We start from the raw sequence: 18,490 nt of genomic DNA on the forward strand, positions 1-18,490 counted from the left end.
TGCAGAAAAAATGCTTCTAGGACTTATATACAAGGCAAGGCTCTTGTATTATATTTGACATCCATTTACTGCTACTTTATCCCTGTTTTCTACTATATTTTGGGGGGAAATATTGTAGTTTTTAAGCCCCTACAATTGTCTGGCAGCTGTAGTTACTAGTTACTTTGATCAAAATTTTACATAAAAAACATATAAAGTATAAAACATAAAATAATAGTGGAAATACAGAAGTAAAGTGCAAGTACCTTAAAATTGTTGAGTGCCTAAGTAAATATACTTTTATATTTCCACTGCTTTCCAATAAAAAACACAAGAGAAGTTTCATTATAAAAACAGCATTTTATTGAAAGTCTCAGAAATTAAGTGACACACATCATGTTGGGGAAACTGCATTGATCATTTGTTTATTATAGAGCACAAACATTGGCATTATACAAACTCCCTGTGTATCCTCCACTGTACTGACTGTGTGTTGAGTATTGCAGCAGACTGATCTATAATTTATTCACAGTTTGACTCGATAGTGCATCAGTTCAGAGAATCAGCCCTCCATCATACCTCAGAATCAGCCATCATTTATTAAGCGCACGTGAAAATATGATTCGTTAATTATTCTTTTTTTAAGCGTGTGAACTACGGATAAATTCAAAGTTATGTTGACAGGTCAGGTTAAGAGAAATTAAAGCATTTATTACCATTATTTTGATTTTAACAACCATGCAGTAGGCACTTTGGCACAAATGATAAACCACAAGATATTAAAATAAATGTGATATCCATTTCATGATTATGCAAGTGCTTTCTCCTGCACTAGAAGAGAATATCCTATTGCCTCAGGTCAGCACCGGGGTGCATCCAAGTCCTGAATAAGATCGTGATCAAAGTGAGGTGTTTATGTGCCTCTGAAACGTTATGTCGTAAACCTGCATCCAACATCCCAGAATATTCCGGTTATAACTATAGAGAGAAAATGTGTTGCATGATAAATAATATCCTGACTAATATTGGAATATCCCAGCTATCGTTTGCAGGTCTGGTAAGAAACTGAACCGTGAGGATTTGGTGCTGGATGACTGTGCAAGTCTCTGACATACAGGCTCTGAGCATTGACACAGACAGAAATTCTTCCTGCACACACACAAACTCTCTCTCTCTCTCTTCCTCACACACACACATATGTACACAGAAAACACACACACACACACACACACACACAACCCAGAAGGTCTATAACATTAAGACTTCTCTGCTTCTCAGAGGACGTGACGGCGATACGATGATGTCGTCAGAGTCGTCAGAATCGACCTCAGCGGCTCCACCAGACTCAGCTCGGTAATGAAGCTTCGTTTGGTCTGAAGGAGAACGAAATATAATGTAGATTTGTGCAAAATCAACTGGGATTAATTAATTGCTTTTTACCTAAATCAGCTTTTCTTTTAACATGTCAGAAAGTGCAATTAATAATTTGCTTTCAACGTGAATATATCAGATTTGACAAAGATTCGTCTCTCTTTTCAGCAGATTTTCTTCACAACAGAGCTGAAAAATCAACTTATCTTTAATACGTAGAGAACTGTGACTCAAAAGGTGGTGCATGTTTTTAACAGTCAAAACACAAAAAGGATATGTCCGCTCTCTCTAACCTGTTGCTGGTGTCATCCTGGAGGGCTGAGTGCTAGAGACGAGCCAGTGGTCTTCTTCCTCTCCCTGCTTTCCACCGTCTTTATGGGTGGGGGGGATGCAGCATCACGGCAAGAAAAGAACAGATACAAAGCAATTCAGACACACCCGTAAATATATATGGACAGATGACGTAGCTATGGTACTTTCAACAGGATGCATTGAAATATAGTTTTTATTTCACATGTTATAACTCTGCATCATGTTCATAACCACAAATGGCACCAAACCTGACGACCCTATGTCTGCTGTAGCCTTCAGCAATGTGATCAGGTGCGCATGCTAAAACCGGTTCAGTCCAAAATCCCTCAGTGAAGCCCCACTGCTCATCAAATGCAGGGGAAGTCTTGTTAGCATGCAGGATACAAATTAAATAAATAAGAAAACGCTGACATTGCTGCACCCGTCTGACATCGACCTAGAAGAAAGTCAGGGAGATGCAGGAGGGAGTGATGGGGGAAGCTGGTGGAGTCTAACAAGGTCGTTCAGGTTGGGCCGGTCCAGGTGGAGGAAATCAACTGTCAGAATATTTTTCACCTCCATATTAATATAACGACAACATTGTAGGGTTGAATATCGGTGCATTTACACTCATAGTTACACAGGGAGATTTTTCATAAATAATCACATCACTTTACTGTAATGTAGCTTTTAACTACGGGAAATGCAACAATTATAAAATACTACAATATCCAAAATCTAAGAAGCTCTCTGATCTCATATCACGATGGAGATATGATATGGAGCCCATCGTGAAGGCAAAGCAGAAGCTTAGGACGGGGATATTGAACAGAGGCGACTCCGTTCGGGGTCGCGTGAGGTAATGATATAACTGGTCCAGGGCCTGCTGAGTGTCAGTCTTTGACAGGGAGGCTGTAATAGAGGAGACAGGCACCCGGGAATTAGATCAGTGTGCCAGAGAGATCCATTTTGTATTTTTTTGTGGTTGAGAGCAGGGAGATGCTCTGGTGTTGCATACCCAACAAACATCGAGCCTGAACCCCGGCTGACACGCCCGAGTGGTTTTGGTGCGTTTACTGTCAAAAGTTACAGAACTCCTACGTCTCCGGCTGAAGTGTTGATCAAGGGGGAAACTCTCACATATACAAAAAAAGCACAGAAGCATTATATGCATTCATTAAGAAAAGCCGGTGCATGCTATAAACATATATGTAATAATTTGTGTGTTTGGATGTTTGAAAAGTGTCATTTACTGGATATTTAAGGCAAGTAACAAGAGATAACTTAAAGGTCCCGATTGTTAAAAAATATGATTTAATGTCATTTATTATGAAGCAGGTCTGAGTGCTATATAAATACTGTTAAAGTATTCAAACCCTCAATCCATGGAGAAATATACGCATAACCCGTATTGGGACACTGTGCCTTTAAACGAGCCGTCAGGATGTCAGTACGGCTGTGATGTCACAATACGATATATAAACCAATACACCATTTTAAGAGGAAGCATTCTAAGTGTGTCCCAGTTTATTTTTCTATTTATAGTTTATCCATAGCCTATGTGAATGACATCAGCTGATAGGAAGTAAACATGGAACCTAGTTGTTGCCTAGCAACGCAATTCCGATGAAAAACAGGGGTGAATTCAGATTTATTATATACATGTATAGACAGTATGAGAAAAATAGAGGGGGTTTCTTTACATTAAAAGCATGTAAACATGTTCTAGTAGAAACCCCAAATACAAGTATGAACCTGGAAAGGAGTTTAATACAGTACCAGTCAAAAGTTTGGACACATCTTCTCATTCAACTACTTTGAAGAATCTAAAATATAAAACATATTCTGGTTTGTTGAGCATTTGTTTGTTTACCACATAATTCCATATGTGTTCCTTCATAGTTTGGATGTCTTCAATATTAATCTACAATGTAGAAAAAAATAAAAATAAAGAAAAACCATTGAATGAGAAGGTGTGTCCAAACTTTTGACTGGTACTGTATGTCTCCTCTAAGCTACGTTTAATAAAGGTTTGGTTAGGATTGATGTGTAGCTTTTGGGAAATGCTTTGCACCATGTGGTTAGTCTGAATCAGTTACCGTTCATAAATAACCCAAAAATAATTGAGCACAAAATAGTATGTGTGAACCTCACCTGTTGTGCTGGGTGTGTGTGTTGAGCGAGCTCTTCGTGGTACCGGCGTGGGCACGTTGTTCCCCGTTGGAGAACGCACAGAGGACCCCGAGCTAAACACACACACACACACACACACACACACACACACATTAAGCTTCAAAAAGCACTGCATGTTTGAGTGAATCTGTTCTTTTGACTTTTTTTCCCTCACAAACATGAGTCACCTTTCTATTGCGCGGCTACAGCGAGCCAGGTGTCCCCTGAACGCAGACTGTACCATCGTCAAGGCAACCATGTCCAACTCTCCACGGTTTGTTGCCTCTGCAGACTGAAAACAGGAGTTGCAGACAATATGGAGAGAAAAAAGATAGAAAGAAAAAGGAGCACAGTAAGGAAGGGCGAGGGAGGTGTAGTGGGGGAGACAGAGACAGAAAAACATGTCTGTGGTGAGACAGAGGGAGAGATGCTTTTTAGAGCCATCTAGTGGTAATCTGATTAAACTGCAACTTTGATTTACTTCAGCACAAATCTGTCCTTAATGATGTCTAGTTGTATTTCCCCAAGAGAGACAAGGGCATACGTGATAGTTTATGATTGAATCTTCATTTCATCATTCTTTACTCTCAGGGTTTGATTGTCAACTGCTGCTAAGCTTGGTTTGATTATGTAACACCGGACAGCGGTTTCTCTCTTTTCATATTTGTGATGTCAGATTCCCATCATTATTAAAGCGACACTAGCCTGTATAAGTGTACATAAGTGTTTCCAGTCTATCTATGGTTCTGTCATCCTGATTTTCCAAACTGTAATTTAACTATGTTGGTATATTCTGAATATCGGCACATAACATGTTTATTAGCATGTCTGTCTGTCCCTCCTCTGAAAGTTTTTGCTGAGACTTTCTATAAATCCTTATCGGGGTCCTAAGGACAGAGGGTGTTGTTTGCTGTACAGACTGTAAAGCAAATTTGCGATATCGAGCCATGGAGCTGAAATTGATCCGTCTTGACTATTTCACTTATAATACCAATTCAAAACACGGCTGACTAAAAGTAAAGAGAAAGGGACATTGTGAGGACTATAGTGTAAACTGTAGTGCAATATTTTGAGACTAAACCCAGAATTTCATTCTGGTAAAAATGTGACGTATAACTTATAAATAAGTTTTCACTGAAAATATTGTTTTTCTTTATCACAGTGGACGATTGTTTTTAAAAGTGCCTGTGATATGAGGACTAAGAGAGATGCAATGATTTGTAACAGGGTTCTTGCTGCTTCACAGTCAGAGTGACAGTGAGTCAGTGAGTCAGTGTGGAAGTGTGGAAGTGTTGGTGCGTGGGTGAGACCTTATTCTGTGCTTCTTTCAGCAGGTCCTTCAGCTGTGACTGTCTGAGGAGATGACCTCTCAGTGCCGACTGCAACATCACAATGTCCTTAAGATAGAACGCAGAGAGATGGAGATGAAAAGAGAAATGTGTCAGGATACTTGTTTGTATAATATTTCCTCTAGCACCAGTAACTTCTTTTACATAACCGTGGTGTGTCACATACTCTGTTTCTGTGCTGCCTCCAGTTCGTCTGGATAACCAGCGCTGACTTCTCTCTTTCTTTCAACTCTTCATCTCCTCCCCCCTCCTTCTCCTCCTCTCTCCCTCCAGCGCCCCTCTCGTCTCCCTCCTCCAGACCGGCTCCGGCCTTAGTGTCCTCGTGGTCCTCTGGCGATGTGGCAGAGAGAGAGGAGAGCTCAGCTTGTGCATGTTTACTTCTGTCTTCCACAGTTTGGATCCTTGCCAACAACTGATCCAACTCCTCTCTGAAAAACACACACACACACACATAAATGATACGTAAAAATGTGACAAAATGCAACTTGACGCCAGAAATGAGTTAGCAGATGTTTTCTATAGTTTTGAGCTAAATATATATTTTATTTTCTAAAAAAGTTTTTACAGGGAACTTAGTTGTTTCTTTTATTATCTAGTTTGACAAATTTGCCTGTGTAATATATTGCCAAATTGCTGACATTGAGCTAGCTCTGGCTAACGTTACACTCTCTAGCGGTACTATGCATGTGCAACTCACTACAGAGATGAGAAAGAAGGGAGATGGTCCACTCGGTAGCTACTTCCAGCATTGATTTTGGACACAGCAAATTGTTTTTTCCTGGAGCTGATGATGGCAGTAGCTACTAATGAGCCTTCGCTTGCTGTTTTGTTCAAATCAGACACACCAACAGACAAATCTAGATTAAGTTAGAATTAGTATTGGCAGTTTCTTGTTACATAGTTTGTTTAGGTTTAAAAGACCTGTAAAGTTTCTCTTTCCAGCTGGTATTATTGGCAGCTTACCAGAGTAGATAAACTGCATCTGTAAACAACTCTTCTTTATGATTACCTGTCTTCATAATATTGATCTGACCATCGCCCACACTTCTGTTTTATTTTTAGACAGTATTTGAATATAGACAAGTCTCCAGTGGGTCTTTATAATGAAGGCAACTGTGTTTTTCTGGGACATTTTTGAAGTAACTACAAAGCATCTGTATGACAGAGGCATCAGCTGTGAAATGTAAATGCACCAGCAGTCGGTGACAGTTCTTTTAAATTCCACCACACATACGGTGAATATGAACACGTATGAGGAGGCCCTTTGATTTTAAAAACAAGCAGCACTTCACAAGTCCTACTATAGCAGAGATATCTAGAGAATGGCATGTTGACTCAAATGAAACGTAATTTAATCATATTAATGTCCCAACACAACTAAGACATACTTATGCTGCTGTCTCTCTTTGTCCCGTTCTTTTGTCTGCTCAGCTTTCCATCGTTCTGTCTCCGTCTCCGACTCTTCTCTTTCTGTCCTCCGCTGTCTCAGTTCATCACTGAAAAACACACAAACACGACACAGACTCAGTCTCAAGAACAAAGTACTGTGGCTTTATACACTGGTGTGTTCTCCCTCTGGTTTATATGATGCATTTTGATTATCATTATTATGGCTTGTAAAGATGTTATTACTGGATATCATTTAATAAACATAAAAACTCACTCTGTACTTGACAGCCTCTCTTGAAGCTCCGCCCTCTCCTTCTCCAATTGGCCGAGGCGTTCTCTCAGACCAGACACCTCCTCCCCTTCCTCGGTGATCGTTCCCACGGAGACCACTGCCTCTGTTGCCATGGCAAACCCTAGAATCTCCGTGGACGTTGCCTGGACGCCCCGATCCAATCGGCCGCTGCGTTTGGCTGACTGGGCGTGTCCTCTGCTGTCCTCCAGCCTCTGATAGGACGAGAGAGGAGTCGGTCTGTGATGAAGCAGCTGTCAGTCACAGGTGACACCACGTGTTTACATGGACAACTAGTTCGAGCTTTCTCTCACCTTCTCCACCTCCAACAGCCTCCTCAACAGTCTCTGTTTACTCCACTCTCTGTAACCTAGGAAACAGACAAACACACACACAAACCTTTTTCATCAGCACGACAGCACAAAATACAATACATCACAATGGTGTGTAACTCCTTAATGAAAGGGTTGGAAGTTATATCATTTTAAAAAGAGGCCTCCTATGAATTCTCTCAAAACAACCCAGTATAACTGAACAGAGCTGGATGAATTAAAGTCACAAAAGCTTCTTTACTGCGACGTATTCTCCTGTGAAACGAAATATTTGAGCGGTGTACAGTTACGAGAGGGATTTTAATCAAATCCTTAACATTTGATTGGATCGCTATAAAGTGGGCGGGCTTAGCATGATATGGAGCTAGAGGGGACCAAAGTTGCAGATTGATTGATGGATGGATGTCACGATATTATTGGCTGAAATGTGTTGGTTTTAGTCTACCTAAGCACTTCATATTCTATTTTACAGGAGGAAAAGATGGGTGGATTTTGATGTAAAAAAACGAAGAAATTGATTTTTTTTTGTAAGAGTTTTGCATATATTGTTAATAAGTTGCATTATATGAAATCTAAAATGGTTAGGAATCTATTATACTGACTGTTATAAGACTTAACTTGCTAATTGACTTGATATTAGCTACTTTTGTTTGTAGTGTTGACTGTTGATCAATAGTTAATCATTATATCATTGTTTGTCTGAGTGAAAGCAAACATATTTTAAAGGTTAATTATACCTTCTTTTGCAACACTTTTCGAAATGTCGTTATTTGATTCCAGCTTTCATCATTTTTTTCACATCACAAAATTGTACACGTCATACAGACAATGTGATCCTGAGTTTACACCTCTCTGAAAGTAAACCAACAAAGCTGCAGATAATTGAGTCAAAATGTGTTATGTTTAGAGGCGCTACAGCAAAAGCAAAACTAGAAGCCGATGAATGGAATAAGTGAAGTAAATGTCTTTTAATCTGGTCGGTCAGTGCGGTTCAGTGTGTGAGAAAAAAAAAAGACCTTTGATTCCTCCTGCAGGACTGTCGGTGTTGAGCTCCTCTCTGAGCGCCGTGTTCTCCTGCTGGAGCTGCTTCAGGTTCTCAGACAGACGGTGAACCGTGGAGCTTAAAACTTTCTGCTGCCTCTGGGAGCATTTGCTCTCCGCTCGACTGCTGCAGACAGAAAGGGAGAGCAGGAGAGATTTTTATGATTTAATTAGAAAGATAGAGATACCAAATGCAGGGATGACAGTTTTCTAAACCCTATCATTATAAATCCAGGATTAAAGTCTCTGACTACCAGTTTTGTCTCACCACTCACATGCACGGCCTCCTTTAATCCTCTCTGCCTTTCTAAATATTGGCTGAAGGAGTTTTAAAGTGTCGAACACACTTTAAAACTATTTGACACACTTACGTCAGTAAACACGATTGTCCAATTTCTGCTCTGTTAAAGGGTAATCTGCAATATTTACACGGCAATGTCAACATGACATTTCAAACAATGAACAATATCTTAATAGGCTTTCTTTTGCTTACTCGGCAGCTTTATGAAAAGTTAATGCAACAACCAGCACCAGCAACCTACAATCATGTTCAAATACCCATGAGATAAAAAAAAAAAAAAAAAAAACAGCAGAGGACATGAAGTCACAGCCAAAATGTACAGCCTCATTGTGTTTAATCTGGCTCTTGCGTGAACTTGCAGTAGGTCATTTATAGCTTCAAAAATCATAAAAGTGGTGTTTATTCGTGAAGATCAAGTATCATAAACTTGTGTGTTCCAAATTTTCTTTTTCTTTTTTTGTATTTTGGCCTATAAATACATCATCCCTGCAGAACTCTATTCAGAGCGACATAAACACAGGTTTATTCATGGTCCCAGTATTGGGCAAAACTGTATGTTGTTACATCTCTATGACTACATTTGTCCTCTAGCACAAATAAACAAGGGCATAGAAATTGATCAGCAGAAGCAAACCTTTTCTCTGCAGCTTCTAGAAGCATCCTCATCCTCTGGATCTGAAAGACGATCGCACAAACAGACAATTTGCAAGTTAGGTGGAGGTTTCCGTTTCCACAGCTGAGCTCACACTCTGCAGACCAAAGTAAACGTGATGATAACAACGAAGCTCACACCAACGAAACGCAGAGCAGTGAAAGAAGCACTTCGTTTATCAAAACACTATTTTTAGTGGAAGTGATTCTATCATTCCTTTGGTGATTGTTTCAGGTTTTTCAGATAATATGCCAAAAGATTTTATAGTTTTAACATTTTGGTTGAAAAGCAGCAGTAACAGGCGGACATGTTACCTCGTCAAAGTATGTTTCTACTGTGATCTTCAGCTCCTCCAGGTTGGTGGTCCTCAGCTCGCTTTGTAGTTTACTGGAGAGACAAGAAACAGATAACCTGAATATTATGCAGCTTCACTAATGAACCAAACGGACTGGTGCAGAGGTGGGAGAGTGTTTCACCTCAGTGCATTTTCTTTCTCTCTACACTGCTGCTCCAGCTTCAGGATTCTCTGTTTCAGCCCATTGAGAACCTAGATGGATAGAATCAAGATTACAATATCTGTGTAAAAATCAATCCTAAAAAATAATCTCTGGCATGTTCATCGACAGACTGGACAAACTCACCACGCTGCCTGTTTTCTTCTTATCCACCAAACTACGAGTATATTCAGATCCCTACAGAAAAAAAATGTTTTAAATGTTTTAAAATCTATTTGTTGTTCAAATGATTTTGAGTAAATTGAATTTAGTGATCATACTTTAGTGGGATCCAACAGCTCTTCTATCTGTTTCTCTCGTTTAGCGTTATCTTCCTCCAGGCGGCGTAGCTTGGCTTTCATCTGCTGGTTGTCAGACTTCTGTGCCTGGAGACTCTGCAGAGACAAGCACGAGTGATTCATCACACGTCAAGGAAAGCATAAGAGGAATATGCATATGGGGAAATCCATAGGTGCCAAATCTAAATAGACTTTTTTTTAATCTGTGTAGGAAAAATAACCTGTCTTCTGCAGAGGAATACAAATTACAGAACAGCACACTGCAGCTGGAAGGCATTCAGCGCTTTGCTCAAGGCCATTTCAGCAGACATTGTGTTGTGCTGAATTCTCCTGCAGAAGAAGAATCTCCCACCTCGCTGCTACTGATGTACAATATGTTCTAACAGTGTTTTATTTTGTCCTGAATACAGAGCAGTCATTTTGTTACTCTTTACCTTCTTGAGTCGAATAATCTCATCGTACATGTCCTCCTTGTCTCTGAAGTCACCTGTGCTGACGGTGAAGCCTGCAAATGGGGAGAGATGGTATAATAAACACCCACACTCTCACCTCACAGTGATGTAACACCCGGTGGTGGTGGCGGCGTCATAATGTCACCCTCACTATACAGTCTGTTCTCTGGTGCCGTCTTTTCTCCTCAAACCTCTGACCCTCAACTTGGCCCGTCTCCTCTCTTTCCTTTTCTATCTCTACTTTCTTCCACCTACACATTCTCTCACCATTGGATCCAGAGTGGGGATGCTTGTGTTTCCTCGTGCTCAAGGTCTGTTTGAGGAGCTCTGGCGTGACGTCACACTCCGACCTCAGCGTCTGGGACAAATCTGAGGAAGAGGTAGACAGAGAGAGACGTTCAAGGCATTTCACAACACAAGTCAATGCCGTGAACACCATTTGAGAACACTTCTCAAATGAGCCCTCAAACTCCAGCGATCCTTTTTTTTTTTATATAACAAGGGATCAGATGACAATGCAGTAAAGCAGAGGCATAATGAAGTGATGAAGTCATACAGAATCTGAAATCTCCAGCAGCAGGCAGCTGTTTTCAGAAACAACAAACGAAGACAACAAAACACTGATAAACAAACTGTGATGTTTCTATTATTTTGTCCAACCCATTTATATCATTGAGGGTAGGTTAAATAATTTAAAAAAAACCTCTCTGTGTAATGCAAGTTCAGCAGAACAACAAACTAGATCCTCAAAATGATAATAACAGTTGAATCAATCAATAAATCAATAAATCAATACCTCTAAAAGCAATTAAAACAAAAACTCAACATTATAACCTTCTTGATTTATTGCAGGACTGTTTAATTAGACTACATTAGTTTTAGCTAGGTGGTCCTAATAAACTGGCAACTGAGTGTATTTTCTACATTTAAGCCGAGGTCACGGCAACCGACACAAAAACGCTACTGGCCCTATCTAGAGGCAGCGTTTGGTTTGTCCATTCTGGGCTTCTGTAGAAACATGGCGTTCGGCTCCTTGTGTAGTTTTAAACGGCTCATTCTAAGGCAACAAAAACCCCAATCATTCTTATTTTCAGGAGATTATACACTAAAGAAAACATCAAAACTCTTTTATAATATTCAGTTCTGATAGATCTCCCTAAATGATACACACTGTACCTTTAAGGTATTGAACAAGCAACAACCCTCCGTTGTTGAGCAATGAAGCCAACGCAGAAGTGACAAAAACTGCAGTTCTTCAAATGGTCAATCCTCATTGACCCCCATGTTAAAATGCCCAACTTTACTGCAGAAATAAACTTGTTTACAGCCTGTTACAAAAAACAGTTTTGGTTTCTATAGCTAATTTTCCCGTTCATGACAACTGTACTGAGGGTGAATGTTCATATTACTCATCCATTCAACTTATATTAAGGCTTAAAGTGAGGCATTATAGAGGGCGTGTCCGCTTTAAGTAACAGGTGGGTGCCGTCTCAGGTCGTTAAGTGTCTGCTCAGCTCTGTCACCTTGGTTGCCTCAGCTCCAATGACAATCCACCTCTTTGCACATTCTTGTATTCGCCCAGAGTCTGTGTTGTCACTGACAACATGGAGACGGCCTGAGACACAAACTTTAAGGTTCACAACGGTTCCATAGAAACCCATAAGTGACCTCACAGAGACTACAACCATATTTTACACCGTCTATGGTACAGAACTGATATTCTATTAGTGAAATCCCAGAAAGATCCTGCCAAACGGAATATTTTTGTAACACTTGCAGAGTTGCTTATCATCAGTTTCACAACGACACCAGAACCGAGCAAAGTCAGCAAACCAGCTGAACAAACTGAGTCTCTCCCTTCTCGCTCTATCCGTCTCTCTTTCCATGCGAGCGTCAGCAGCCACGACTCCCACCATCCCTCCTGAGGAGAGGCACTGTGTGAAGAGTTTACTCGTGTGTGTGTGCATGTGTGTGTGTGTGTGTGTGTGTGTGTGTGTGTGTGTGTGTGTGTGTGTGTGCAGTAATTACCATGGCCGTTGCTGAGGGATGTGATGCGAGCTGAGCCACTCTCCCCAAGAGTGTCCCCTCTGGTGTCCCCGAGGGAGGCCCTCGGCAGTCTCCAGGCTGCCACTGCTGCTCTCCTGGGGTTCATGTTCATGCTGGAGAGGTATGGAGACCCTACACATATACATGCTGCATGTAAACAATCATGGAATTTGGAAAGCGAGGGTTTGTTATAGCATCAAACTGTCACCACAGAGCAGCTTACGTGGAGACTGAGGAGGCTTTCTGGAGGATCTCTTCTTTCTTGTTATCTGATAGTGAACCAAAAAACAAGGCGTTAGAGCAGCTGAGAGGCGTTTCAATAAAACACTGATTTAAATCATGACATTAAAAGTTGATTTGTTTACCTTTTCCAAAATATCAGCAGAGAAAGAGAAGTTGTCCTCACCCTAGATTGGACACAGGGGTGAGGCAGAGGGAGGGAGAGAGAGGAGGAGAGAGAGGAAACATGAATCTATAATAATAGTTTCTACTCTCATAAACTCATAAAAAGTGTTTGGAGTTATAATTATAGGGACAAAACAGGAAGAAAAAATAACATATTTCTGTCACACAAAATATTCAGTCAATATTAATCTACACTGTAGAATTTTTTTTTTTTTTAAATAAAGAAAAACCATTGAATGAGAAGGTGTGTCCAAACTTTTGACTGGTACTGTATAATTTACCCATTTATTTATTTTCAGGTGATATTTGTATTATATCAGGTTGGGGGAAGGTTAATTTATGTATGTAAATTGTGTTAAATGTATAAAACCAATAAATATACAGTACCAGTCAAAAGTTTGGACACACCTTCTCATTCAACTACTTTGAAGAATCTAAAATATAAAACATATTCTGGTTTGTTGAGCATTTGTTTGTTTACCACATAATTCCATATGTGTTCCTTCATAGTTTGGATGTCTTCAATATTAATCTACAATGTAGAAAAAAATAAAGATAAAAATAAAGAAAAACCATTGAATGAGAAGGTGTCCAAACTTTTGACTGGTACTGTATTCATGTGAAATACTGAATACTTTCACCCATACAGACATCTTAAAGTCCTTTAAATGAAATTGGTTGAAATGCTCTCATCACAAAGGCAAACATAAGTAGATTTGACTTCAATGTAATGAGCCACAAGCCCAAAGTGTTGATAACAACAATAAACTATCGTGTTGCGTTTGGGTTCACGCACAAGTGTCGTAAACGGCACAACTCCACACTTTAAACAGCCAGTAAACGACCTTTAATAGCTGTAAATGACAGACTGGTCTTGTTGACATAAACAGAGACTAAACCCTCACCAGCTCCTCGAAGTCTTCATCTGTCTGAACATCACTCGCCTCCAGAGACATCTTAGCGGCGGCGCTCAACATAGCTGCTGAGCAGACAAGTGAACGTTACGTCGAGTTGGGAAAACTCCACGTTTTCCGTGTGCACCTGAATCCTCCCATTCCTGCAACAAAAGAGACGTCAGCTCCGCTACGACGCTATGTTTCCATGCGGGGTCTGCACGCCATTTCTTCCTGGAAATGCGTTACAATGCGTTCTTGCCTTGCGAGGTGCTTTTGTTGTTCACGCACCAGTGTTGCGGACCAGTCGTCTAAGCAACCAGGCAGCTGGTGACGAGCTGCGTCAAAAAGTCACACATGTGGCGGAAACTACGTGAGCGCACCTTCAAAATAAAAGTCATCAACACGATAACAAATGCATAATTGTGATAAATGCGTTTTAGTATGATGTGTTGATAATATAATTTATATTTCTGATCACGTTTATGTTTATATATGGCAGATAATTGTAATATTATTAAGAAATGGCAATATGTTTTTCGTTAAGAATCTTATTTTGAAATTTCAAACCAGTTGTGCATTTTGAGCCTTGTTTAGCTTGATAGATGTTTATATATGGCTGGGAAAGATAATTGAATCTGATTAATATTATTAAGAAATGGCAATATGTTTTACATAATTAAGAGTTTTCTTATGACAGTTTTTTGAAATTTCAAACCAGTTGTGCATTTTGAGCCTTGTTTAGCTTGATAGAGCTGAATGTCAATAGTTTTCTTCTCCCTCCTTGCTTCTGACTCATTTCCTCACGTTGCCCATTGGTGAAAAGTGTCCTTAAAGGTGGGACTTGAAGTGATTTCCTCCAGTAGCAGGAGAAAGGGAGACTGGGAAAGGATAGGAGACTTTTGAATCTGATTGCACAGCTTGTTGGATCCTCAAACACAGCATGTAAACATGGGACTCCCATGCTGTACAGTACATAAGAGTTTACATAAACAGAAAAGTTTTGCATAATAAAAACATATTAAAAAAGACTTATAATATGTAGTTTTTACATATAAATGACAATATTCTCACAGTAGCTTTAAAATGTAATCTTCCTGCAACTTTTTCCCCTTGTTTTATATATTTTTGTACGTATAAATGTGTTCTGATCCATACACAAAATGCTGAATCCAATTGGACATGCTGTAGTAGTTATAATAGTTGAATCTTTTCAGAAAAACTTGGATCTTGCTTTCCTTGTTGCATTTTTCTTCTTACCTCTCTTTCTCCATCATTCCATCTTCCTATAGGTCCCCAGATAGGATAGAAACAGCACCATATAAAACTAATAAGCAGGGGGGGGAAAGTTAACATTGATGCTGCCATCTCTTGACCTATACCGTAGACCAGCCTGACATAATGAGCTATCTTTTAATTTAGAAACAGAAAGTAAGTCTGCATTGATGCATTTGGGAATGTACATTATATGTGGATGATCAGAAATGTATGTACATTTCTTCCATAAACTGACATTTTCTCCTTTTGCATTGTTCTTCACACTCTCCTCTTCTTTCAGACTCTGTGGAGAACACACTGGCCTCTTGCTATTGTATCATATTCTCATACACACTGTTTATACAGATGGTGGACCCCCAGAGCCGCACAGACAGCCAGACCAGCATACTTTTCTTCAGGGCAAATAAACCCATTGCAGATCTTATCTAAGACATACAGTTGCCTGTTTTAAAATAGTTAAACTGGTTCAACAAAAATATTTTTGGGGAGCCCAGGAGAGTCGACAAGACTATGTCCTGACTCAGTGATTTAACAAACACCGGACGTGTAACTCAAAACACAGAGAGTTTCCAGAGTAAAGAAACCCCATCATCTCTGCAGAGACAATGAGAACATAACACTGAGCGGACGTGATTTCCTCACAAAGCTTCCTAAACACACCATAGCTGCTGTTGTTGTGAAGTTCCACTGAAGAACAGTCACCACATCAGCTGTGTGAGAGAGCAAACAACACGCCGATCAACGCTCGTGGCTCCAGTTGTTGTTGCAAAATCAACAGCTAATAATGTGAAGATGTGCTGTGCAGTGAGAGAGAAGGTTGGAATGTGGATGTTTTTTTTCTTGTATTCTAAATGGATCTCTAACATTAATCATAGCCAAATCAATGAATTTTGGTCATTTAAACACAATTTTCTTTAATTAAGAAGAATACTGTTTTAGAAGGAAACACCATACCACTAAAATGTTAAATGTTAAATGTTTTGTAAGACAGAATCAACCTTAAGCCTCTTTCTACTGTTGTTGCTGATATTGCCTCACTAATTGAATTATATCAAGGCTATAACATAATTTATCAGATTATCATAATGTAAAACACATAAATAAATATTTAAAACACAGATCTTAGCATCCTAGAATAAACTAGATCAAATCACGACACTGTAAAGTGACATGAATGAGCCTTTTTCATGGTGGACACTCACAGCACAGGTGTAAAAAACACAGAAAAACACCTGGAGTCTCTTTAACAGACAGATGAAAAGAAACCTGAGGAATGACTGTGTACATTTCAGGCTGCACATCCAGTAAATTCAGCCTCAGTTTGTTTTCAGGTTTGATAAAAAATGAAAAGGTTGTTTTTTCGTCATATATCATGCAGATCCATGTCCATGCTGTTGTTCTCTGAATGCCCAGACGGGGGCGATGTCCTGCTTCCAGCCACCAGTCATGTTCAGAATCTCAGTTCCACACTCTCCCCTTTGCTCTCTTTCACTGATTAGTGCTTTCAGTGTCACCTCCCTCCCATCACTTCACCTGCAAACTGAAGATGTTTTGTATCATGCAGTTCTTCCGAAGCTGATCATTATGCAGAGAATTGTAATTTCCCCATTGTGGGACTAATAAAGGCTTAATTATTATTATCCAAACAGACCAACACAGACGCACAGCTTTACTTTTCAGTCAACAAGTCAGTGAAATCATTTACGTTACTCTGCCTGGTTGGCTTTTAATACTTACTAATACACTTATATTTCACAACATCTGCAAGAGAAAAAACAGAAACGTTTGTAATGTTTAAATCAGTATTTGTCCAATGAATATTAGGGATTTGTTCAAATTATGAAAATGGGGTGATTTCCTCTGTTGTTACAACTCTTTCATGTTTTATCGAGTTTCCAGGTCACAAAATACTAGGGCTGCAACTGAGAATTACTTTAGATATTAAGTTATCATTTTTATAGTTAATCGACTCATTATTTTACCTATAAAATGTGAAAACTAATGAAAAATATACCGAAGTGTAAAAGAGCCCAAAGCAATAAGGTAGAACTGCTTATTTTGTCTTGATAAGCATCAAAAGTTTTCAATTAACACTGATTTGAAAGCAAAACCTCAAAATGTAGTAAACTAATAGATATCTGATTAAAACATATAATAAATAAATATTCATTTTCACTTGATTGACACTACAACATGCACACACTCCACAGGTCCCAGGGGCTTTGCAGGACAGGATTTAACATTAATATTGGCATGAAAACATACACATGTAAACTTGCATGCTTTGACCTACTCACAAACCTTCCTGTTTTCACATTTAGAGTGGAATTACCACTAACAGACTACCATGTTTCCACAAATTACATTCAGCAGTATAAGTGAGTAATTATAGTTGCACAAAGGAGTTCTGGTCTTCTGAAGAAAACAGAAATGAACTTCTAGTCGAGGAGGACGGACGTTACAGGACACAACAAAACACTTATATTGTTCCACTGACGCAGATAACTTTTTAAAAGGGCAGCAGTATCAAACAACCCAACCAGATATTTAATAACACGCCAAAACAGCCCATCAACATAATCAGATTCACAATGTAAAAAATGAGAAGACACAAAGAAAATGGCTCAAAAGGCTTAACTGGATAAATTGGCTTCTCGTGGGGCTTTGCATCAGCCTGCTGGTATTATTGTATGAGGTGTGAGGGGAGAAGATAAGCACACACCCGGTAACACTCTCTCCAGTATAAATAAAGGCGGATGTGCAGACAGGAGTCAAGACGGAGCCCAGGGGAGGAGGACGGAGGTAACAGGCGGAGCTGGCCAGACCAGCGGATGGAAACGGGTGGAACAAGGTCAGGAAACAACTGTATTTTTATTTTGCTGTGGGTGTCTGATCTCCATGTGTGTCCTTCAAAACACAATATCTTTCACTATCAGCATGGCTGCAGAAAGTCATTCAACACAGTCCTTCCAAGTGGAGCATTTTTAGGGCTTACAAATGCTGAAATGTAAAATAGTTTGTGTGTAAAATGAAGGGAGTGAGACGTTATAACTGACATGCCCTCTCACCCTACAGCACACATATACGTTACCATGACGAGATGTCACCATGGGCGATTAAAGGCAGGGAGAAGGCGAGAGAAGGAGACAAGAGGCCCACTGCATGCAGCCGGGAGAGTCGGGTAGTTTGGAGAGTTTGTTTCTCTTTCAAATCACCAAAAAGTTCTGCCTGCTGCAACACAGTCTCACGGCAATTAATGAAATAGTCCCGTAATAAATTGTATCATGCCGACTTAGGTTGAGGCAACAAAACCACTTTGTTAAGTTAAAAACATCATGGTTGGGCTTAGGTTTAGGTTAGTTTTAGGCAAGAAATCCATGAACGGTTAGGTTTAGGCAACAACAAGGTGCTGAACACTGGTCTCCTGTCTGACTCTTATTTGTTGGATTGGTGTTTT

The 18,490-nt window shown here is 39.7% G+C and overlaps 1 protein-coding gene across 2 annotated transcripts; it reads right to left on the reverse strand.

Moving 5' to 3' along the window:
- Positions 1-359: 359 nt before the first annotated feature.
- Positions 360-14,048, reverse strand: iqce (IQ motif containing E). Of its 2 annotated transcripts, none has more exons than XM_054604663.1 (21): positions 13,768-14,048; positions 12,823-12,864; positions 12,681-12,726; positions 12,440-12,589; positions 10,679-10,780; positions 10,394-10,464; positions 9,942-10,055; positions 9,808-9,858; positions 9,643-9,713; positions 9,481-9,553; positions 9,149-9,189; positions 8,189-8,337; positions 7,155-7,210; positions 6,826-7,055; positions 6,551-6,658; positions 5,329-5,590; positions 5,124-5,210; positions 4,002-4,105; positions 3,796-3,887; positions 1,644-1,721; positions 360-1,352 (listed from the first exon to the last, which is right to left on the reverse strand). In XM_054604663.1, the coding sequence occupies exons 1-21, from the start codon at positions 13,837-13,839 to the stop codon at positions 1,228-1,230; spliced, it is 2,124 nt and encodes a 707-aa protein (XP_054460638.1). In that variant the 5' UTR covers positions 13,840-14,048; the 3' UTR covers positions 360-1,227. The 2 variants fall into 2 exon arrangements, with proteins under 2 accessions (XP_054460638.1, XP_054460637.1); XM_054604662.1 differs by having other exon boundaries at positions 8,189-8,340.
- Positions 14,049-18,490: the final 4,442 nt, after the last annotated feature.

The sequence above is a fragment of the Anoplopoma fimbria genome, chromosome 9, assembly GCF_027596085.1.
Source record: "Anoplopoma fimbria isolate UVic2021 breed Golden Eagle Sablefish chromosome 9, Afim_UVic_2022, whole genome shotgun sequence".
NCBI classification, from domain to species: Eukaryota; Metazoa; Chordata; class Actinopteri; order Perciformes; family Anoplopomatidae; genus Anoplopoma; species Anoplopoma fimbria.

Coding starts and splice junctions, on each gene's coding strand:
- iqce (XM_054604662.1), bottom strand. CDS start 13,839: ATGTTGAGCGCCGCCGCTAAGATGTCTCTGGAGGCGAGTGATGTTCAG. Junction 9,190..9,480: donor TAGAAACATACTTTGACGAG/GTAACATGTCCG, acceptor ATCGTCTTTCAG/ATCCAGAGGATGAGGATGCT. Junction 5,211..5,328: donor GGAGGCAGCACAGAAACAGA/GTATGTGACACA, acceptor TTCTATCTTAAG/GACATTGTGATGTTGCAGTC.